We start from the raw sequence: 25,731 nt of genomic DNA on the forward strand, positions 1-25,731 counted from the left end.
GGAGACAACCCAAGATCTTGCGTCTCAGAGTCCTAGGAACAGTAGTGTCCCCTCCCTCTCTGACCTATTATTGAAAGGGGGTAATTTCTATAGAGAAGGGACCCACCTTTCTCACCAATGACAACCACAACCTAAATGTCTTTACTAAGAAAATATAAGCAAGAATTCCAGAAATGAAAGTTCCCAACATAGCACCAGGCCTACTTGCTATTAGCCCTTGCAGTTCTCATCCTAGAAAATTATCATCCCCAATGAAGATGAGACTGGTAAGTGCTTTTACAACTGCTGCAGCCCAAGACTGTTTTTCAATTACAACTACTGAAAACACAGAAAAAATGATTTCTGATGCCAAAGTCTGTAGAGCTGTGAAAAATTCAGCATCGTAACATACATGATTTTATAGTGCAACAGCACAGAAGATGCATTACCATTTGTCTTAATATCACACCCTAATGACTATGGTATCTTTCTATCTGGTTTAAAGTTGAAATCTCCTATATGTTGTTGTCTCCCTTTCTAGAATGTGAACTGCTTAGAGAACAGATAGTCTTTGATTTTCTATTTCTATCTCTAGTATTTAGCATAATGCTTTGCATTTAGTAAGTACTTAAAATGTTTTTATTCATTCGTTTGCAGCTTAATGCACTACTCAAGAACATGGTAAGTAAGCATTTAATAAATGAAAGCCACTTTATTCCTAGGAAAGTAATAAAAATATTTAGCATGAAGTGAAAATAAAGAAAGAGAGAAAACAAAAGGAAGAAAGGCAGCAATGCAGTGATAAACTATCATTCAAAAGTACCAATGATGTTTTATTTGATCCCAGTTTCTGAAAAGGAAGTGATGAATTCACGATATAGATGAGACAAATATTTTTGAATATGGACAATTGACTCTGCTTGACTATTTACTATGATTTTCCCTCCCCCCCTTTTTTAAATTGAGTTGGTTGTGAAGAAGATAAAATAAATGTCTGCTAATTGAAAAATGTATAATCATAATTATTATAAAATATAGGATAAAATGCAAATTTCTTAGATTGTACCAAAGTCCCTTAATAAATTAACTTCAGCTTATTTTCAGCTTACATTCTCCCTTTACACACTTTATATGCTGGTCAAGTTAGATGACTAGCTGTTCCCTAATAATTTTCTACAATATTCCACTCTCTTGAATTTTTTTCAAGTATTTGTCCTACCCTCCCATCACTTTCATAAAATGCACTCTTTCTATATCTCCACTTATTTGTAACTTGTTTTAGGTAGAGCTTCCATCATGATACCTTTGTTGATCTAAGTTGAAAGTGATCTTACTCTCATCAAATTTTAATGTACATAAAAGTGGTGTCAAATATTATATTACCATACAAATATTAGTTATTATTAATATTGTAATCATATGTGGATCATATTCTGTCATATATTATATTTTTCTTGTAATGTCTTTTTACCTTACATAGAATATGTACTGCATAGGATCAAAAATTTAGAACTTAAAAGACCAATTAGTACAACTCCATTATTTTACAGATGAAGAAAGGAGAGACCAAAAGAGGTTCAGTGGAAAAGATTGGATTTAAATCCAGTCCTTTGATCCAATTCTAAGAGATATATAATAGACTTTATAATGTCATTCATTCCGTCAGTCAACAAACATTTTCTCATTTTTCATTTGAATCAGTTATGTCTAATTCTTTATGATCCCATTTGGGGTTTTCTTGGCAAAGATATTGGAATGGTTTACCATTTTCTTATATAGCTAATTTTATAGATGAAGAACTAAAGTAAATAAGGTAAAGTGACGTGCTCAAAGTCACACAACTACTCAGTGCTAGAGACTAGATTTGAATTCAGAAAGATAAGCTTTCCTGCCTTCATGCCCAGCATTCTATCCAATTAATTGACAATAAGTATTTGCTATGTGCAGGTATTAGGATAAGTGCAGAGCATATAGAAAAAAGGACATGAAAAGTCCTTGTCTTCAAGATCTCATATCCTACCACTATACACTTGTCAGATTGGCTAAGATGACAGTATAAGATAATAACAAATATTGGAGGGGATGTGGGAAAACTGGGACACAAATACATTGTTGATGGAACTGTGAATGGATCCAGCCATTCTGGAGAGCAATTTGGAACTATGCTCAAAAGGTTATCAAACTGGGCATAACCTTTGATGAAGCAGTGTTTCTACTGGGTTTGTATCCTAGATCTTAAAGGAGGGAAAGGGACCCACGTGTGCAAAAATGTTTGTGGCAGCCCTTTTTGTAGTGACAAGAAACTGGAAACTGAGTGGCTGCCCAGAAGTTGGAGCATGGCTGAATAAGTTATGGTTATGAGAATGTTATAGAATACTATTGTTCTGTAAGAAACAACCAGCAGGATGATTTCAGAGAGGCCTGGAGAGACTTAAATGAACTGATGCTGAGTGAAATGAGCAGAACCAGGAGATCATTGTACATGGCAACAACAAGACTATATGATGATCAATTCTGATGGACATGGCTCTCTTCAACAATGAGATGATTCAAACCAGTTCCCATTGTTCAATGATGAAGAGAACCATCTATACACAGAAAGAGAACCGTGGCAACAGAGTGTGGACCGCAACATAGCATTCTCACTCTCTGTTGTTTTTTGCTTGCATTTTGTTTTTTTTTCCTCTTCCTTCTTGATCTGATTTTTCTTGTGCAGCAAGATAACTGATTAATATGTATACATATATTGGATTTAACACATATTTAACATGTATTGGACTACCTGCCATCTAAGGGAGGGGATGGGGGGAAGGATGGGAAAATTTGGAACAGAAGGCTTTGCAAGGGTCAATGACAAAAAATTATGCATATATTTTATAAATAAAAAGCTTTCATTAAAAAAAAGAAATCATATACTAATAGTTGATACAACATGCAAATAACAAGGAAACGCACAAGGTAGATGAAAGGTAACCTGAGAGGGGAAAATCCTATCACCTAGGAAGAAGAGAACAATTTTCAGATTGTTAAGTTTGAGCTGATTCTTGAAAGGAGCCAGAGAGGTGATAGGCAGAGACGAAGAGGGAAAGAATTCTATGCATTAGGATAGACAATGAAAAGACAAAGATAGAGGAGGTGAAGTATCTTGTGAAAATAATTTTCAATTTTTTACCTGTAGAATGCTTCCAATCATAGAGACAATCATAATAAAGAATATATTATTACATAAGAATGTTTTGCTTAAATAACTTCTAAATATCCAGAAGGCTGAATTAAAAGTTTTCAACTTGTCAAACCTATCTTCAGCAGTATATCCAAAAGCAAATTCTTAGTAACTTATTGAGAAAAAGATGTAACTATCTCCATTAAGCAATGGAATTGAGCAAAAAGAAGTATTTAAGACATGTATGGTAGAGCTACAAATTCACCTAGCATATTCATTATAAATTCATTTAAATTTTTGTCAGAAAAGATGTTTTAGAAGCATTAAATAAGCCAGTTGGTGGATTAAGGGTAATAAATTGATGCAATGGATAGAATCTGGGCCTAGCATAAGGAAGACATGAGTTCAATTTCAACCTCACACATTTACTAGCTGTGTGACTTTAGCCAAGTCATTTAATACCTGTTTGCCTCAGTTTCCTCATTTGTAAAATGGGGATAATAATAATATCTACCTCCCAAGGTGGTTGTGAGGGTCAAGTAAGACAATAATTGTCAAAGCTTTTAGTAAGTGCATGGCACACAACAAACACTATATGAATGTAAGCTGTGAGGATGCTGATGATGTCTCTGCTATAGAAAGTATGCTTAATCCATTCACAGAAACATATAGGTAGACATACCCAGGAAAGCAGCCATAATTTGAAAATTGCAATAGGAACCACTGATCAGTTATAAATAAGAATTTGTTTTCTTCCTTCACATAACTCCTGTTGATTTTAATGAACATCAAGGAATTTGTTGGAAAAGGATATTAGGCCGCTATTTCATCTTTAAATTTAGATTTCTTGTTTGTAACCATTTCCATTTTAAAATTGTATATGTACAAACTCATTATAACACTAATGTAATATAGAAAGTCAATTAATCATTTCTATAATATTTTGGGAGATTATTCATGTTTTAATGAGGTGATTACAGCAGCTTCATTACACTTTCAAGGCTTGACAAGCCTATTTAACACCTCCTGTTAGAACTTATTAAGCAATTCTAGGAAATCTATTACCCTGAGCTATTGCAAAGTCTAATTAAACTACTCAGATTAAACTTACAGTAAATGCATCCTTATTTATTAACATTGAAAATAAGAGTACCTTTTTTAATAAGTAAAAGGACAACTAAGTTTCACACAGGTACATGTTTTATGAAGCTGAAACTATTCAGTGACATGTGACCCAATTTTCACAGCATTCTACATTTTTTACCACAAACATTTAAAATGTTATATAAGTTATGAAAGAATTAAGAGGAACTTTATAGATTATGTGATCAAACACCCTGATTTTACAAAAGAGAAAACTGAGGTCCTGAGAATTTAAAGTACTTGCCTATGCTTATGCATTTATTTACTGGCAGAACTGCTTGACCTTGGATTTTCAGATACTGGATTCCTTTTTGGATTATTGCTTTTAAAGGAATAAATCAAAATACAATTTCAAAGGAAGCCAATTATAATAAAATAAAGATACATTTAAGTCCATGCATCCCATGAAATCTATACACAGTTTGGGGCTCCATAGACTCACAGGTAGAAACTCTTGGGCAAGTTAATCTCTGAGGTCCCTTCCAACTTTGATAGTCTTTGTTTCTGTGAATTGTCACATTGGAAAACTGTATTTACTTTTCTGAAACACTATAATGTTATTCTACCAATTACTTACTCAGAAATATTTCAGAATACAAGTGCTGCTCAATCATCAGGCTGCAATTGTGCATCCCAGAAGATAATTGTATTTTTCCTCCTTTCTCCATGAGTAATTGATTTATATTAAATCCAATCAATTTAAGTGTCTATAGTGTCTGAGGATCTTAAGATTCATCAAGTTTTTCAGGTTTTTGCTATAAACTCAGTAGTGAGATATTCTGCTTTGCAATATCTTTATCAATACATGTATCTTGAGGTGATAGTTTTTAAAATTATATTAGAGATAAGAGAAATGCAATTAAATGTAGTTCATCATAATTCATTAAGCCTTGAAAACTAAAATATGAAATCATGAATGACATTGTTTCCCTTTTGTCCAATCTGGCCAAATTCTCACCTCATCAATCTATAGGTTAATACTTTCTTTTCAAAAAGGAGCAATACAATGACTACCTCTTCAGAGCCTGCTGTGTATAAGTCACTGTGTTGTGTGCTACCCCTCAAAGAACTTAGACTTTATTCAGGGAAATCAGCTTGTGTACAAATACTATACAAACAGAAGAAGAAAAATTGAGGACAGAGAAACTAAAAGCTGGAGAGGTCAGAGAAGGCTTCATGGACATGGTATTCAAGTCTTGAAGCAAGACAAGTGACTAGAGAGAAATAAACTAATTTTATTCCAGCAGTGGAAGACATTTACTGTGAATATCATAAATATAAGAAATGGAATTTTGAGTTGAGAAAATGAACATTTATCTGGAAGAATTCATAAATGAATAAATGGAGGATTCATTCATCAATGAATAAAAAAAGTATTTATTAAAAATGTACCCAAAACTGTCCAAAGTGCTAGGGAGATATATATATAATTTGTGTGTGTGCCTATGTGTGTGTGTGTAGGGGTGTGTGTGTGTGTGTGTGTGTGTGTGTGTGTGTGTAATTAAAGAAAAGAGGAGAAGTATAAGTGTGAGTTAGAATTCTTGAGGAAAAATATTTAAAAATAAGAACTTCAAATAACTCTTCAAGGTCAAGGTTGTCTGGTTGTCAACTACTAGTCTAGGATATATGAAAGATTTCCTTTTGGGGGGAAAAGAATCTAAAAAAGTGATGGTGGGAATAATGGTATATTTGTCACAGTAATCACCATGGTGAGGAAAGAAACAGAGGCACTGAAATGGTTTTAATAAATAAATTAGATAAATGAGATGACCACTTTTGAAGTAAAAAGTATTCTTTTTTATGTAATACTATAAAGTTAATATCTGTCAGTGTGTAAAATTAAAAGGTTGGTCTATTTTACAATTCAGGTATTAAAGATAAAAATACCCTTGTTGACAGCTGGAATTGATCTGACATTTCACAAAATTAGGGCAAATGGATTTTAAAAATGATTTTCTTCTATTCCATGCAAGACACTTTAACTTTTTAAATAATGTAAAAGTAATTTTTCATGGAAATGGGAACCAATTTTTTTTTATGCCTGAAGTACATTAATGAGCAGTCTGAAAATTTTTCCCCTCCAGTCAAGTGATAAGTGAGAGAAAAGAATTACCAAAATCTATTTCACTGAAGTGAATGTAATTTTCTCCTTGAGAAAGGATGGTTATTGGTTGTAAGCTTCTAAATTTGACATGGGGGAAAACACAAAAGAAAAATGGCAGAACTATGCAGGAAAAGAGCTTGTTTATGGTGGCAAGTGAAGTAACTTTCTAGTGGGAAACTTAGTTCATGTCAAATCTTTATTTTGACTATCTAAAGTAAATGGAATGAATACAAATTTTGAATTTCTCAAACCTGTAATAGTTAAAAAATCATATTTAAGGTAGGTTTTAAAAAAGTGTTAATGTTACATAACATGCAACTACACATATATGTCATTCCTCTACTACTGCTACTGCTACTATTACCATTACCAGTACTTCCACTACTTCTTTTACTACTATTATAAATTAACACCTTATTCTACTCTTTAACTTAGCCATCTCTTTTCCAGTTATTCTGCTGCAAAGCACTTACTCTTCCTGCCTCTTATCCCCAATTATACACCTTTCTCTTTCTGTTGTGGAACCAGTAATCCAATCCATACTATTACTTTTTCTAGAGAAAGCGTAACACTGAAGTCCCCTATGTCTCTACTTAAACACCATTTCTATTTTTTAAACCACCATTCCCTAAGCAGCACTAATTCATACATATTATTTCTCCTTGTGAGGATGTAATTTCTTGGGGGCAAAGAATATCTCCAGAAATCAGAACACAATGTTTTAGAACATAGTGCTGCATAAATGCTTCATTCAACAAGAATTTATTTGATCTCTGCTCTGGATTGGGCACTGTAACAACTCACATTTACATGATGCTTCAAGGTTGATAAAGCTTATATGGCAAAGTCTGACAATGTCATTGAGGTTTGAAACCAGAGCACCAATTTATTCGCTCCATCAAATCCTTTCCTCCCCATCTATTTCCTTTATTTATCTACCAAATTATAGCTCTTCACTAATGAATTATAATCAAGAAAAGTTTTAATAGTTTAGTTCTGGTAGATATTAACAACATATTCACTGAATATATATATATATATATATATATTTACATTTTCTTCATTTCTATTAGAAAGTTGAGTTTTTCCATATTTGTGGAGGGGATAAAATTTATTAGTAATTAGTTTATAATAATAATAAGATAGGGCAATATTTGAAATACATTGAGAATAATATAAATCAAAATAGAGTATAGCAATAAAGTAGTCACCAGTTGTAGACAAATCCACTTTTTGTTCAATGAAAATAGTAATGACCATGCTGAATATGCCCAATCTTACCTTCCTGCAGGGCTAGTGGCATTGTCTTCACTTCCCCATGGCTCATTTTTGCTTCTGGGAATTGGAGGTTGCAACATTTCAGCAGCAAGTGGATCTGCATCATTTTCTTCTCGACCAACCCATTCTCCAATCACTCGAGGCCTCAGAAGAGTTGAGTTAAAGGCCATTGTATCCTGAATGAGAAAAAATGAATAATTCTAAATGGTTAACTCATACACATGAAAAGTGGGTAAAATGTGTTTATATCTTCTCTTCATGATGACACCTTTTCCTCTCCCACAAAAATTTACGTATAACTGAAATATTATCCTTTTATTCATGTTATTTTATATTAAATATAAGGAATATAGAAATAATAAATTTTATTCATACTAGTAAATAATACAATAACAAAATAATATTTAAATAATTTAAGATAATGAAATACTACATTTGATTATACGTATAATATTCTAGTACAACTTTAGATAGATATCACAAAATGAACAAGTATATAGGTTCAGAAATAAACAGAAAGAAGAGAGAGGCCTAGATTCCTTTTATGAAACTGAAAAACTTGTATCATCTCCAAAAAGGAGATGCTTATTCAATGTTAATATTCTAACAGTGTAATTATATGTCTTGGAACTAGGGAATATTAGAGTCTCTGAAAAATTAAAGCTGAATATTACTGAGAGAATAATGGAGAGGATGAGAGCAATCTGCAAGCCATACAAGGAACTATGAAGAAGAAAAAGTATAAAGAAAGCATGGCAGCAAAGAAAAATATATCATCAAGATGAAGATGAATTTGTCTAATGAGATCAAGACAAAAGTGATAGATAACTCATTTGCTACATGGATTTCTTCATGATGTCAAAAGAAAACTATGAACAGTAGGTATAGACTATGGTAAATTTATTAGAGTGCATGGGGGCATTGAGAAGTTGGGCAGTGATTTTCATCACTGAAGGGACCATTCACAGTGATGACACCAAGTATTCATCCACTGGTGAATATTATTTGGGAAATATAAAAGAGACTTCCAGCTTTAAATTTTAAATGACGTCTTAAGGTAGACAAATTTTAGGAATAAAATTTCAATCACAGAATGTGAGTATGTATTCAGTAACAATTAATCTCACTGAAATTTTTTCAGTTACATTCTTAAGTAATCAGCAAAAATTAAGTAGTACTAGAACATTTAATTGTAAAAAAAAAATCATGCAACCAATGAATTGTTTTGAAATCCTACATGGTGATGTTTATCCTCTACCACCAGTTTTGGAATGCAAGAATAGTCAGAATAAATGAAAACTTAATAAAAATGCAAAAAGCAAAAAGGAGCTTTTAAAGAAATATTCACAGAAAAAAGAACAAGGAAAAGATAAAAACTCATTGAAACATATGATACCATATTAACAGAAAGCAAAACTATATAATTATTATTTTGTTTCCATTTTATCTATTAAAAACTGAATGATCTTCAGAATAGAAAATCTAAAAAAATATGATTAAGAAGATTTTTGAAGCCTAGGATTAGTATGGAGTTCTAAGTCAATTCCAAAGTGCAGGCTCAGATAAATGACATTCAAGACTGAAAATATTAATGATATTACTATCAGAAAAAGTAGAAAATGGGAGAGATATCTGAAAAATGGAGTCAAAGAAATATTGTCAAGATTTTTTTTAAAGGGAAAAAGTATGGATTCTTAACTAGAGGTTAACCTCTAAAAAATATAGTATAGATTATTAAATGTTTGATTTGTAAACATCAGTAATGTTAAGGACATGGTAATCACCAGGAGTTTATATGTTATTAAGAACCAACTCTAATGTTATTTTCTTGTATTTTTATTAGACCTAGAGATAAGAGGAATCTTAACGATGGGATATGTATGATTTTTAGCAAGGCATTTGACAAAATTTCTGACAAGATACACTGACAGGTATATCTCCACACGATGTGGAGATATACACTATATAATAATGCAGTTAGGTGGTTTCATAACTAGTTGCATGACTATATACCAAAATTATGCTAAATCAATGCTGTGCAATTCAATGGAACTAGGGAGTAGAATTTTGTTATTCATTACTTTATAGTTTAGTTCGGTAGTAGAATATCAATTGAAAAATAAATTTTAAAGATGGCAAAGTAGTAGAAGCTCTGCCAAAATTCTTCTCCAAACCAAATAATTTTTATGTAAACATACACATACATGCACATCCGTGTGTATGCATGTATATTTTGTATGTATATACCCATATGTGTATGTACATATCTGTATGTATATCTATACACATGTGTACACAAACATACACATTTGCACAGATATATATGGGGGTTATATATGGGCGTAAAGATATACATGCATATATACATACATACATACACACACACACACACACACACACACACACATATATATATATATATATATATATATAGCCTTAAATAAAATTTAAGAGTGGTAAAGTCAACAAAAGGTAAGGCTAAGACATTTTTCCAGACCAAGACAACTCAAAAGTCAGAAGGAGAGATCTTTGACACCTGGATGGGGACTGGTTGGGGCACAAGTGGTAGTAACACTAGCTGTGGGGCTTCATATTCTCAGTCCAGCTATGGTAAGAGGATATGGAAACTAATAAAAAAGTAATCATATGGAACTCAATGCTAGCATTGAATAGGATTGGACACTATTTGGCAATTCCATTGTCTATGTTCACCTCTGAGTCACAGTTCCAAAGTGGAAAGGAATATCTGTAGTCAAAAGAATGCAAGTGTCCTGAGGATCAGTAGCATTTCTGTTCTCAAGGGATAAGGGGCCTTTATTCACTAAAGACCTGATTGCAGATCAGATCAATTACTATACCATTTCCCATATAACACCAATTTGAAAGCATCAAAAACTTCCAAAACCCAAGACCTATGTATTAAAATATCAATGTGAAAAATTCTGAAGTTTGGGGCAATACTCACACACTTCTCACTTCCCCCTGGAATAAAGCCTGATTTTAGAACAAAGTTCAAGTCAAGAAAAATGCCAGAAAAATGAATTTGACCATAAAAGCTATTATGGTGGTAGGGAAGAGCAAGACACAAAGAATACAATGATGGCAAAACAGCTACAAGCAAAGCTTCAAAGGAAAAAAAAATATATAAAATGAACACAAACCCAACAAGAATTCCTAGAAGAGATAAAAAATAATAATTTTTAAAGGGTAGTAATAGTTATAAAGAAAAATTGGGAAGAGGAATGAGATTAATTCAAGAAAATTATGGAAAACAATTAAAAAATAAAGCTTAATAACAGAAGCACAAAAATATCAAAATAAGAACTTGAAAATAGAATTGGCCCAATGGTAAAAGATGTATAGACCTTTACTGAAGGAAAATAACTCATCAAGAAGCAGAAATGTTCAACTGGAAAATAAAGAACAAGAGGTCACTGAAAAAGAAAAACTTCCTTAAAATTACAACTAGACCAGAGGAAGCTAATGATTCCATGAGACATCAAGAAACATCAAAACAAAGTCAAAAGAATTTAAAAATAGAAGAAAAAGCCAAAAATCTTATTAGGAAAAAATGGACCTGAAAAATAGATTAAAGAGAAATAATTTAAGAATTATTGAACTACCTGAAAGTCATAATCAACGAAAGAACTTAAAATATCAATATATTAAAAAAAAAACTGTCCTGATACCCTAGAATTAAAGGCTAAAATAGAAATTGAAAGAATCCCTCAATCACCTCCTAAAAGAGATCCCAAAGTGAAAATTTAGAGGAATATTATATCCAAATTCTAGAGCCTCCATGTCAAAGGGAAAATATTTCAAGTAGCCCAGAAGAAACTGTTCAAATATAAAGGGGCAACAGTGAGATTCACAACAGATTAGGCAGCCACCATGTTAAAGGAGCAGGGAGCTTGGAATATATTTTAGAAGGCAAGAGAGTAAGGATTACAACCAAGAATAACCCAAAAACAAAACTAAGTATAATCCTTCAGCGATAAAAAATGGATATTTAATAAAATACATATTTTATTATTTCTCATGTAAAGACTGCAACTGAATAGAAAATTTGACTTTCAAATATAAATTTATTGAGGAAATGGAAGAATGAAATAAATGTTCTTATCTAAAAAAGGATGCAAGGAAGAGATTTTACAATGAAAGGGAAAATGGTGGGGGTGATGAACAATGCTTGAACCTCACCTTTATATGAATTCATCCAAAACAGAAGTTGACATACACACACACAGTATGTATATGTAGATATCTACATCTTTATATCTATGTGTGTATAGATATAAATATGTATATCATCTATACACATATATACACACAAATAGATACAAATATATATGTATGTGTATATATGTATATATTCACAATCTAATGCAGAAATGCATGATATTAAATATATCCTTTTCAGACCATAATGCAACAAAAATAACATTCAATAAAAGACTGAAAAACTGCTATGGTGACAGGGAAGATGAAGACAAACTTAGAAGACAATGAAGTTAAGTCAGCTTTGAGTTAAGCCTCAAAGAATAAATGTCAAAGAGGCTTAGAAACTTAGATAAAAAAATTGAAACAACATAATTTCATTTTATAAAATGAATGAGTAAAAGAACAAATGATAAAAAACAATAAATACTCTCAATAAAGATAATGGCAAAAATGAGATCATAGAACTAAAGTTGAGGGGTGCAAATAAAGCAGTACTTAGGGGGAAAATCATGTGCCTACATGTGTTCTTCAGTAAAAAAGAGAAAGAATGGATTGTTTCAATTAAAAACAAAAAATAATTAAGAAAAAAACAAATTTAAAAATTCCCAATTAAGCAAAATGAAAATTTTGAAAATCATATAGATCATAGACCTATATCTTCTACTATTTACTAATATCATATCAAAATGGATACACCATCTAGATATAAAGATGAAACCAATGCAACCAATATTAGAAGAAAAGCAGAAAACTGGGGAAATTTTACTGCAACATTCTCTGGTAATTTTCACGTTTTTTGTTTGTTTGCTTTTTGTTTTTCATGATTTTTTCTCTTTTAGTCTGGTAATTCCTTCACAATATGACAAAAATGAAAAATGTTTAAAATGACTGTACATATATAAGAGAGCATGGGAGGGAAGGAGAAAAATTTTAGGACTCAAAATTTTACCAAAATGAATGTTAAAAACTGTCTTTATATGCATTTGGAAAATTAACACTTTTTTTTTTTCTGAGGCTGTGTTAAGTATCTGAGGCCAGATTAGAACTCAGATCCTCCTGACTTCAGGGCTGATGTTCTATGCACTGTACCACCTAGCTGCACCAAATTAATTACTTTTGAGAGAAAAAAAAAGATTCTCTAATAAAGGCCTCATTTCCCAAATATATTAGGGAATTAAGTCAAATTTATTTTCTTTAAAGAGCCATTCTCCAATCCGTAGATGTTTAAACTGCTTACTTAAACTTTCACGTGATTTACCTCTTGGTAGATATTCAAATGATATACATAAGCAGTTTTTCAAAGAAAAACCAAAGCTATAAATAGTGACAAGGAAATCTAAATTATTATTTTTTGGGGGGGGCAAGGCAATGAGGGTTAAGTGACTTGCTAAGGGTCACATATCTAGTAAGTGTCAAATGTCTAAGGTTGGATTTGAATTCATTTCCTCCTGATTTTAAGGCCAATGATTTATCCACTTCACCACCTAGCTGCTCCTCGAAATCACTACTGATTAGGGAAATCTAAGTTAAAGCAACCTTGAGGTAACCACCTTTTACATATTTGACTAGTGTGCTAGATTGACTAATGTGCTAGAAAAAGAAAATGACAAATGCTGGTGGGAATTGGAAAAATAAGGACACTAATGCAATATTGGCAGAGTTGTGATCTGTTCCAATAACTTAGAAATATGCCACATGACTATAAAATTGTACATACCCCTTGAACTAAAAATACCACTACTAGATCTATATTAAAAAAAATCAAAGAAAAAATGGAAGAACTTATATAGACAAAAATAATTACAGCAGCTCCTTTTGAAATGTCAAAGAATTAGAAACTGAATGGATGCCCATCAATTAGAAAATGGATGAACAAGTTATAATACATGTTTGTGATGGGATATTATTGTGCTATCAGAAATGATTAAGATGATTCCATAAAAACCTTGGAAGATTTTTATGAAGTAATGCAAAATGATGAGACTAGAACTTCACAGCAGTATTGTGAGAATTATCATTTATAAAAGTCTTTGCTATTCTAATTAAGACAACAATCCAAGACAACTTCATAGGACTAATGAGAAAAAATGCTATCACCTACAGAGAAAGAACTGATGAGCTCTGAAAGCATCTTTTTCTCTTTATTTTTTCTTGCCTCTTTATTTTTTGGCATGGCTATTATGGGAATATGATATTATATTGCTTGCCTTGTTAACAGGTAAGGATGCCTACTAAGGGAAGGTGAGAACTTAGAATTTAAATTTTTTTAAATTAATGCTAAATATGTATTTTTTTAAAAGAAAAACAATAGGAAGAAAGAGGTAAATCACATGAATGCTTGAATAAGTAGTTTGGATTCAATCTATACTTTATCCTATTTACTAAAAATGTAAGGATGTCTAACTTTCAGGACTGTGACTAAAATAAGTGCAGTGATAATGTTTAAATGAACAAAAATTAAAAATCTTTCCCACTTTTAAACTGGAAAAGTCAAAATGCAGAAAAGTGACTTGTCCAAAGATATAAAGTTGGTAAAAATTAATTCCAAAATAATTCAACAAACATTACTAAATAACTCCTATGTAGAGGGCATCATTAGATGCTAGAAATAAAAATAAAATAAAATAAAAGAGTCAGTTTCAATCAAAGAGTTTACATTCTGATTAAAACACATCATACATGAAAATACATAAATTATAAGAGAAACTGAGAAGAAAGAGAGCAGAAAAAATTGGGGAAGATTTCATACCCTGACCTGAACCAAGTTCGAAAAATTGTAGAAATGAAGAGAAAGTACTTAAGGAGGGAAAGGAGAAGGGAAAAGAGAGAAAGGGAGGAGTGGGGAGAGAGGGAAAAATTGGGGAAGGGAGAGGAAGGGAAGGAGGGAGAAAGAGAAATAATGTAGATATAGTTCACCTTGATTTTAAATAACCATTTCACAAAGCTTCACATTCAATTTTCATGAACAAAATGGAGGGAAGTGAACCAGAAGGTAGTATATTTAAGTAGATTTGGAATAATCTGATTGATTGAATTCAGAGAACAGACATTAATAGTTTCATTAGCCAGGAAGGAGATCATAGATGGAGAGCTTCAGAGAGTAATATCTAGACCTGTGCTGTTTAAGATGTTTATCGATGATTTGGATAAGGACCCAGAAGACAAATTTATAAAATTTATAATTGACACAAATAGGATGAGAATAGTCAATGCATTAGATAACAAACTAAAGTTTCATAAAGATATCACTTGGCTAGAAGGTTAAGTACAAAGTAATAATATAAAATGCAATCGTTATAAATAGGATTTCAAAGTATCATCTTCTCAACTAGAAGATTAAGGAGTTATTGCTGGAAAACAATTCATGTGAACAAGTCATGGACTGTTTAGTACCAACTGTAAGATATTCAAATTCAACAAATATTTTTAAATGCCTACAAAATATATGATACAATGTTAAGTACCAGAAATTCAATTACCAAACTATTTCCTGTCCTCTAGGTGTTCATATTCTACTAGAAAGACATAGCATATACCAAGAAAAGTAAGTACAAAATAATTTTGAGAGGGATAGAGTACTAGTAAAGATGTCAGCAAAGGATTAATGTAGAAAATGATACCTATGCTGAGACTGGAAATCATCTAGGGATTTTAATAGGAAAAAATGAAGAGAGAAAATATTCCAGGCATTTGGGACCTTTTGCCAAAGCAAGCAGAGAGCTGATATTTAGAGGACCACTAGAACAACTTATTCAAAATTGATGGTATATGAATATAAATAGTATAAAATGTCTGGCAATATTGGTTGGAGATAGATTGGGCAATATTTTAAACGTCCAGATGAAGAATTTGTACTTTATACTAGCAGTAAAGGGGAAGGGGGGTGGGGTTAAAGGGAAGGGAAGGTATGGTCAGATTTATCACTTACAAAGATTACTTTGTTAGCTGTGCAGAAGTTGGATTGGAAAGAGAAAGTAATGAGGGTATGATTTAGGGTAGTAGCTACAATACCAGTGAAAATGGATAAATGTGAGGAATGTTGTAGAGGTGGACTAAATAAAATAGAAAAAAAGGAAGAAGAAGAAGAAGAAGAAGAAGAAGAAGAAAAGAAGAAGAAGAAGAAGAAGAAGAAGAAGAAGAAGAAGAGGAGGAGGAGAGGAGGAGGAGGAGGAGGAGGAGGAGGAGGAGGAGGAGGAGGAGGAGAGGAGGAGGAGGAGGAGGAGGAGAGGAGGAGGAGGAGAGGAGGAGGAGGAAGAGGAGGAGGAGGAGGAGGAGGAAGAGGAGGAGGAGGAGGAGGAGGAGGAGGAGGAGGAGGAGGAGGAAGAGGAGGAGGAGGAGGAGGAGGAAGAGGAAGAGGAGGAGGAGGAGGAAGAGGAAGAGGAGGAGGAGAGGAAGAGGAAGAGGAGGAAAAGGAGGAGGAAGAGGAGGAAAAGGAGGAGGAGGAGGAGGAGAGGAAAAGAGGTAGAGAGACAGAGATAGATGGGGAGACAGAGAAACAGACACAGCCAGACACAGACACAGAGATACAGAGAGAGAAACAGAGGCAGACAGGCAGACAGAAAAGGAAAGCAAAAGAAGAAGTAAAGAGAGAAGAGAAGAGGAGAGGTAAGGAAAGGGATAGAAAGAGGATTTGAGAGGGGAAGGAGAAAAGAGGCGAGAAAGGGAGGTGAGAGGGTCCAGTTAAGAACTTAAGGAATTAATAATACTTAATATGTAGGAAAGAAAGACGACTGAGAAGGAACAGTCAGAACAGTAAGAAGGGAACTAGAATAGAAATGTTCCACACAAACTAAGAGAAAAGAGAGTACGTAGGAAGGGTCAACAACATCAAAAGTTTTAAACAAGTACAATGAAGGCTGAGGAAAAAATAATTAGCTTATCATTATAAGTTAAGAGATTATTGATAGCTTTAGTGTTCATTACTGTATTTAAATATAAAAACAGATGTAGATCTTAGGCTCCATTAAGAGAAACATAGTGTCCAAGAGTAGGAGAGATAGGTCCTACTGCACTTGTTCTCACCAAATGAAAACTGAAGTACTGAAATCAGTTCCTTGGTGTAACATATTTAAAAGAACTTAGATAAATTGGAGGAGGGCAATTGAGATATGGAAGATTCTTAAGATTATGCCATTACATTAAAAACCTTGGAATATTTAGCCTTAAATAGAAAAATTTTGTGACAGAAAGAAGAGAGGTGAATGGATAATTACCTTCAAACCTCTGAAGAGCTGAAATGAAACAATCTACTTGGCCCCAAAAGCTGGAAACAGGAGTTGGAAAAGGGGAATTAAGTTTGATTAAGGAAAAAACTTTCTAACAATTGAAGCTCCTCAAAAGTGAAATGGATTGTGTCAAAGGAATCTTTCATTGCTTGAGATCTTTAAGCAAAATCATTTGCTAAATTTATTGAGGAAGAAGATTATTCAGGAACTGGTTGGTTTGGCTAGTTTGCTGAGATTACTTCAGACTCTGAGATCTGTGATTCTGAACGTCTATTCTAAGTGCTTCACAGGACTATTGTGAAGATCAAATAATGAATAATTATTCATTAGGGATATAATTCATCATCAGGAAAATGATGAATGAGGAATTGATTTTTTTCACCTACAGTAACTTGTAATCTTGAATGAATTTGGGTATGCATTGGAGGCATCCTTATTTAAAAAACAAACAAACAAACAAACAACCCTGGTTTATCATAATAGCAAAGCAATGTTGCTAAATGTTTAATAACTGGTTCTTACTACACAACACACTTTAAAATTTAATCTGCATTATTATCATTTTCTCCACTACTTTCTTAAGTATTGATAGTCAACAAAAAATAAACCAATCCCTGATTTTTTTTTGACAATTTTGAAGGTATAAACACTTACACTGACAATTTCAAAATGAGTTTTTATAAGCCTTTTGAAGTTGGTCCTTGCATATCACTTACACAGAAATTTATGACAAAAAGCAATTCCACAATAGAAAAGTGGTCAAAACATATGAAGAAACATTTATTGAAAGATGTATTGCTTGATCCAAGAAATTCCAATAGACTTGGGATGGAAAGGTCATCCACATCCAGAGAGAAAGATATGGAAACTGAATGTAGATCAAAGCATAGTATTTTCACCTTTTGTTTGTTTGCTTTCTCTTTTGCATAGTATTTTCCCTTTTGGTTTGATTTTTCTTTTACAACATAATAAATACAGACATATGTTTAAAAGGATTCTATGTGTTCAACCTATATCAGATTATTTGCTGTCTTGGTGTGTGTGGGGGGGGGTAAGGAAGGGAGAGAGAGAAAAAAATGGAACACAAAGTCTTACAAAAATGAATGTTGAAACCTGTCTTTACATGTATTTGAAAAAAATAAAATTATATTGAGAAAAAAGAAATATTGCTAATAATTGTCAACAACATAAAAGAATGTTCCAAATAATTAATAGAAGAGAAAAGTAAATCAAAACAATCTTAAATTAGCACCTTATTCCCTGCAAATTGTCAAGTGCAACAAAAGATGGGAATAATCAATATTTGAAGGGCTAAGGGGGAATAAAGCACGTTAAGGTATTGTTGTTGGACTTAGGACTTAGTTCAACTTTTCTGGAAAACAATTTGGAATCATTTAAATAAAGAAACTAAAAAATCCATACCTATTGATCCAGGGATTACTGTTCTAGACATATATCTCAAAGGAAGCTATTGACAAAAGGGAAACCTACATATACACCAAAATATTTGCTTTTTTTGTGTGATAGCAAGGAATTAGAAGCAAAAGAAATGTTAATCAGTTGTGGAAGGGCTAAAGAAATTCCCGGTATATTAATAAAATAGGAAACTTTCTTCTTTTTTTTAAGAAAACTATTATGAATAATATTATGAATATAAAGAAACAGAGAACCTATGTAATGTGAAATGGAAAAAAAACATACAAAATTACTATAACCATGTAAATGTAAATATAAAGGACAATCATCACAAAATAATAAAAAAATGATGTTAAACTTTTTGTCAAAATGATGCACTAAGGGAGGAGCTCTCTGGAATCCTTCCACATTTCCCTCAAAATACCTTAAAAAATACCTCAGAAACAACTTGAGAGGAGGGAAGCAACTTACCAGCACAGAACAGCTTTTTTCATTGGGGTGAGATGGAAGGACAGCAGAAATAAATAGGCTACATCTCAGGAGGCCTGCAGTAAGGGTCTAACCCTGAGTAAACTACCACTGAGACTCCACTCTTACGTATTAACATGTCAGAGACAAACCAGCTGTTCTTGCAGACCAGCAGCAAAACAAAGTTCTATCTTCAGTACAGGCCACCAGTGAGTTCATGCCCTCATTGCTAGAACACAATGAAACCCTATCACCCAGAACAAGTTAGTAGTGAGGTCCTGGGACAGGAAAACAACTAGGCCAAAGAGAAAGAGCAAGTCAGTAGTGACACCCTGCCCTTAATACAAGCCAGCAAAAAGTTCCCATCTCCAGTGAAAGCCTCAGCTAATTTCTAAGGCCTGATGTAAATCAGCAGTAAGGTCCAATACTCCAGTAGGAAAAGGTTGAGAAAGTGCAGAAGCAGAATCCAACTCTTACACAAAAGCACAAAGAAACAAAATATGTAGAAAAAAGACAAAAACCAAAAAAGGAACTTAACTATAGAAAGCTATTATAGAAATAGAGAGTATCAAAGCACAAACTTAGAAGGGGACAACAATGTCCAAATGGCTACATACAAAACCTTAAAAAGAAATGTAAAATGGTTTCAGGCTCAGGAAGAACTCTTGGAAGAACTCAAAAAGAATTTCAAGAGTCCAATAAGAAGTAGAAGAAAAATTGGAAAAAAAATGAGAGTAATGCAAGAGAATCATGAAGAAAGAGTCAACAGCTTCATCAAAGAAATACAAAGTCTGGAAGAACAAAAAGTTAAGAATATCAAGAGAATTAATGAAAAAAAAAATACAAAGGATAACGGCTTAGCAGTACCAAATCTAAAACTATATTATAAACTACTTGGGGTTGGCTAAGAAATAAAGTGGTGGATCAATGGAGTAGATTAGATATACATGACACAATAATCAAGACCTATAGTAATCTTGTATTTGCTTAAACCTCAAACTCCAGCTTCTGGAATAAGAATTCAGTATTTGACAACAATTTCAGGGAAAAGTGGAAAATAACATATCAGAAACTCGGCATAGATTTACATCTCACATCTCATACCAAAATAAGGTCAAAATGGACATACAATTTGGGCATAAAGGATGATACTATAAACAAGGGATAATTTACTTATCAGATTTTTGAAGAAGGGAGAAATTTATGGCCAAAGAACTAGAGAACAACATGAAAGGCAAAATGGACAATTTTGATCACATTGAACTAAAATGTTTTTGCACAAACAAAACCAACAGAAACAAGATTAAAAGGAAAGCACAAAGCAGGGAAAATCTTTACAGACAGTTTTTCTGATGAATATTTTACTTCTAAAATATATAAAGTACTATATCAAATTCATAAGACTACAAGTCATTCTCCAATTGATAAAAGGTCAAAGTATATGAAGAGACATTTTCAGATTACAAAATTAAAACCATCTATAGTCATATGAAAAGACTCTAAATCACTATTAATTGGAGAAATGCAAATTAAAATAACTCTGAGGTACCATTTCATATCCACTGGGATTGGCTAAGATGACAGGAGGGGATGTGGGAAAACTGGGACACTGAAGCATTATCGGTAGCATTGTGAAATGATCCAACTATTCTGGAGAACAATATGGAATGCCCAAAATGCTATAAAACTGTGCAGACCCTTTGACTCAATGGTGCCATTACTGGGTCTCTATCCCAAGAAAATCATAAAGGAGTGAGAAAGACCCATATGTATGAAAAATGTTTGTAGCAACTCTTTTTTAGTGGTAGCAAAAATTGGAAAATGAGTAGATGTCCATCAATTGAGGAATGGCTGGTAAAGCTGTGGTATATGAAGGTAATGGAATATTGTTGTATTAAAAAATGATTAATAAGCTGTTTTTAGAAAGGCCTGGAAAGATTTACATGAACTGATGCTGAGTGAAACAAGCAGAACCAAGAATACATTATACACAATAACAGGAAGAATGTGCAATGACCAACTATGACAGACTTGGTTCTTCTCAATGGTTCAGTGATCCAAAGCAATCCCAGTATACTTTGAACATAAAATGCCATCTGCATCCAGAAAAACAACTATGGAGACTGAATGTAAATCAACAAATGCTATGTGTACTTCTTTTTTCTGTTTTTTTCAGTCTCTCCCATGCTGTTTTTTCCCCTTTGCTATGATTTTTCTCTCCCAACATGATTCATAAAGTAATGCATATTAAAACTTATTAGGAAAAAAAAGAAATACAAGAACAATGAAAAAAAGATAAACAAAAATTTACTGAAAAAAACAGCTCTTAAAAAAACAGAACTGGACAAATGAAAAAGCAGGTACAAAAGTTTACTGAAGAAAATAATCCCTTAAAAACTTCAGTTAAGCAACTTAAAGTTAATAATTTTACAAAATAATCAAGAAATGACAAAATAAAATAAAAAGAATGAAAAAGAAGAAAATAAGAAATTATCACTGGAAAGATAACTGCCCTGAAAAATAGATGGAGGTGAGATAAGTTCAGAATTATTAGCCTACCTGAAAGCCATGAACAAAAAAAAATTAGCCTGGACAAATTATCAAGAAAAACTGACCTGATATTCTAGAACCACAAAGCAAAATAGAATTTGACAGCATCCACTAGGCCAAGATGATAGAGATAAAATAGGAAGTCTCCCCACTTTTCTCCAATTCCTTCAAATTAATTGAAAACCAAGCCTCAGAATCAATTCTGAAGTGACAAAATTCACAAAAGGAATAGGCAAAACAGGTTTCCAGTCCAAGATAACTAAGAAGGACTGCAGGACAGGTGGTCTCATCTGGGTAAAAGGGGAGTACAGCCCAATATAGGTAGTATTCATGCAAGCCAGCATGAGGCCATTAATCCCAGCATAGATCAGCAACCTAACAACACACTGAAGCAGATATGGGGCCTTTAGACTGGATGCAACAGGTGAGATGGCAACCTCTGAAATTTGATGCAATCAGCATGACTAGGCCAAGAAATTCCTACATAAAAGTTTAGAAGTCCCTCTCCAACACAAAAAAGTTGGGACAGTGCCTATGTGCCCCAGAAGCAGAATTCAATTTAAAACTCACAAAATAGGCTAAAATATGAGCTTTTTTTAAAATGTCCTGACTGCAAAAAGCTCCTATATCAACAAAGATCAAAACACAATTTCAGAAAAGAACAGCAATATTAAAATGTCCACATCTGAAGTCTCAAAGAGAATTATGAATCAGTCTGAAACCCAAAAAGTTTTCCTAGACGAGCACAAAATGGATATTTAAATTTAGAGAAGTAGAAGAAAAATTGAGAAAAGAAATGAAAATGATCCAAGAGAATTATTTTTAAAAATAATTTGGGAAAAGAAGCACATAAATTGATTGAAGAAAACAACTTCTTAAAAAGTTGAACTGGCCAAATGGAAAAAGAGATAGAAAAGCTAACTAAAGAAAACAATTCCTTATATATAAGAACTGGGCAAGTAAGGGTTAATGGCACTGTGAGATATCAAGAATCAGTCAAAATCAAAAGAATGAAAAAAAATAGAAGAAAATGTAAAGGACTTTATTGGAGAAGAGGATAAAAGAAGGTAGGGGGTGAAAGAATGTGGGACAAATTGAGAAAGATGGAAGGCAGAAGCAAAACTGCTGAAGAAGAACAGAATAAATGGAGAAAGAGAGGGGAAAAGTATAAATGGGGAAATAGGATCAAGGGAAATACACAGTAATCATAAGTGTGATATATGAATGAAATTAGCTGTCCTATAAAATAGACATTGATAGCACAGTAGATTAAAAACCAAATCCTATAATATGTTGGTTACAAGAAAAACATGCAAAGCAGAGAGACATACACAGAGTAATAATTAAAGGCCAGTGCAGAATGCATGATGCTTTAGTTGAAGTAGGAAAAAAAAGCAGGGATAGCAATTTCAGACAAAGCAAAGCATAAGAAGATCAAGTTGAAAAAGACAAGGAAGCTACATTTTGCTAAAAGGTACTAGAGATACTATAGAAGTAATATCAATATTAGACATATGCATCAAATGGTATATTATCCAAATTTCTAAAGAAGTTAAATGAGTTACAGGAAGAAATAAACAATAAAACTATATTAGTGGGGGATCTCAACTCTCCCTTCCCAAAACCTGATAAATCTAACCACAAAATATACAAGAAGGAAGTTAAAGAGGGGAATAGAATTTTTGGAAAAGATAGATATGATAGAGCTCTAGAGAAAGCTGAATGGAGATAAAGAGCAATATATCTTTTTCTCAGAAGTAAATGGCATTTAAATAAAAATTGATGAGATAGTAGGGCACAAAAATCTTACACAATCAAATACAGAAAGACAAAAATATGAAGTGCATCCTTTTCAGAACATGATACAATAAATACATTTAATAAAGGGCCATGCAAAGATTAAAAAATTAACTGGAAACTAAATAATTTAACCCTAAAGAATGAATGAGTCAAAGAACAAATCATAGAAATAATTGATAATTTCATTTAAGAAAATGACAACAATGAAACAACATACCAAAATATATGTGATGTAGCCAAAGTCATACTTAAGAGAAATTTTATATTTCTAAATGTTTTCATCAATAGAATGAAGAAAGAGCATATCGATGAATTGGGCATGCAACTAAAAAAAGCTAGAAAAGGAACAAATTTAAAATCTCCAATTAAACACTAAAATGAAAATCCTCAAAATCAAAGATGAGGTTAATAAAATTGAAAGGAAATCATTGAATTAATAAATAAAAACAAGAGCTGGTTTTGTGAAAACAAAAACAGTAAAAAATAGATAAGACATTGTTTAATTTATTTTGAAAAAAAAGAAAACCAAATTACCAATATCAACAATAAAAGGGTCAATTTATCTATTAAAGGGAAACTAAAGCAATATTTTGGAGCTATCATCCAATTGTATAGTAATAAATCTGACAATCTAAGTGAAATGGAGGAATATTTGCAAAACTAGAAATTGCTCAAACCAAAAGAAAAGGAAATAAAATACTTAACTCTATTTTAGAAGAAGAAACTGACCAAACCATCAGTGAACTCCTAAGAAAAAAACTCTACGTCCAAATGGATTTGCAAATGAATTCTATTAAATCTTTAAAGAGCAATTAGTTCCAAAGCTATATAAACTGTTTAGGAAAATCATCAAAGAAGGAATCTTAGCAAAATATTTTGTTGACATAAACATGGTACGGCTACCTAAAACAGGAAAAGCCAAAACAGAAAAGGAAAACTATATACCAATTTTCCTAATGAATATTAATGCAAGAATTTTTTTTTAAAGAGAATACATAAAATATATCAAAAAGAAAACAAACTATGACCAAGTACGATTTAGACCAGAAATGCAATACTGGTTCAATATTGTGAATCAGCATGATTGACCATTTCAATTAAAAACCAAAAAAAAATATTATATGATTATTTCAATAGAGGCAGAAAAGGCTTTTGACAAAATGTAGCATCCATTCCTATTTAAAAAAAAGTTAGAGAACAGAAGAGTAAATGGAGCTTTCCTTAAAATAATAAGTGATTATCTATTTAAAACCATCAGTGAGCAGTATCTCTTATGGAGATAAGGTAGAAACCATTTTAATAAGATCAAGAGTAAATCCAGGATGTCCATTATCATGACTATTATTCAATATCATACTAAAAATGTTAGCTTTAGCAATAAGAGAAGAAAAAGAAATTGAAGGAATTAGAATAGACAAGGAGGGAAAAAAAGCATTGCTCTTTGTGGATGATATAAAGGCATACTTAGAGAATCCTAGAGAACCAACTAAAATATTTAAAACAAATAATAATGTTATAGTTCCAGAATATAAAATAAATCCACATAAATTATTGGCATTTCTATATATTACTAACAAAATCTAGCAGCAAGAGATAGAAAATTCAAAGTAAAATAACTAAATAATTTAAAATATTTGGGATTCTATTTGCCAAGTCAAACCCAGGAATTATACGAATACAAATACAAATGGCTTTTTTACACAAAGTCATATCTAAACAATTGGAAAATATCAATTGTTTGTGATTCATGCCAATTCAAACTACCAAAATATCATCTTATAGAGTCAGAAAAAAATTCATCTGTCAGAGTAAAAGGTTAAGAATACCTAAGGAATCAATTAAAAAAATATAAAGATGGCCTAGCTATATCAGAGTCTAACTATGTTATAAATAGCAATTATTAAATCAATCTTGTACTGTCTGAAAAATAAAATGGTGGATCAGGAAAATGGTTGAAGTATATTATAGAAAACAAATGTAGTAATTTAGTGTTTTATAGACCCAAAGATACAAGCTCTGGGAACAAAAATAATTTTTTTGAAAAAAAATAGTGCTGAGAAAACTGGAAAACAGTATGGCAGAAACTAGGTATAGTTGGATATATTGTTTTTAGTTAGGTATATTGTTTTCCAAGATAAGTTCAAAATAGTTACATGATTTATAAATAAAATGTCTGTAAATTAGAAGAAGCAACTTAGAAGAACATGGAATAATTTACCTTTCGGGTCTATGGGTAAGGGAAAAATCTAGAACCAAATAAGATATAGTAAACATGAAATGTAAAATAGATCATTTGATTATATAAAATGTAAAAGGTTTTGCACAAACAGAACCAATGCAACCAAAGTTAGAAGGAAAAGGAGAAAATTATGGGGAAAATTATA

The 25,731-nt window shown here is 32.2% G+C and overlaps 1 protein-coding gene across 3 annotated transcripts in view; it reads right to left on the bottom strand.

Moving 5' to 3' along the window:
- The window catches only part of C1H8orf34 (chromosome 1 C8orf34 homolog), a 435,849-nt gene that overhangs the window by 267,296 nt on the left and 142,822 nt on the right, over nucleotides 1-25,731 (bottom strand). For all 3 annotated transcript variants that reach the window (XM_051970072.1, XM_051970073.1, XM_051970071.1), the window contains exon 6: nucleotides 7,671-7,843. In XM_051970072.1, coding sequence (XP_051826032.1) covers nucleotides 7,671-7,843 — 173 coding nt within the window. The remainder of the gene's footprint in view (nucleotides 1-7,670; nucleotides 7,844-25,731) is intronic.

The sequence above is a fragment of the Antechinus flavipes genome, chromosome 1 (assembly GCF_016432865.1).
Source record: "Antechinus flavipes isolate AdamAnt ecotype Samford, QLD, Australia chromosome 1, AdamAnt_v2, whole genome shotgun sequence".
In the NCBI taxonomy this organism is placed as follows: Eukaryota; Metazoa; Chordata; class Mammalia; order Dasyuromorphia; family Dasyuridae; genus Antechinus; species Antechinus flavipes.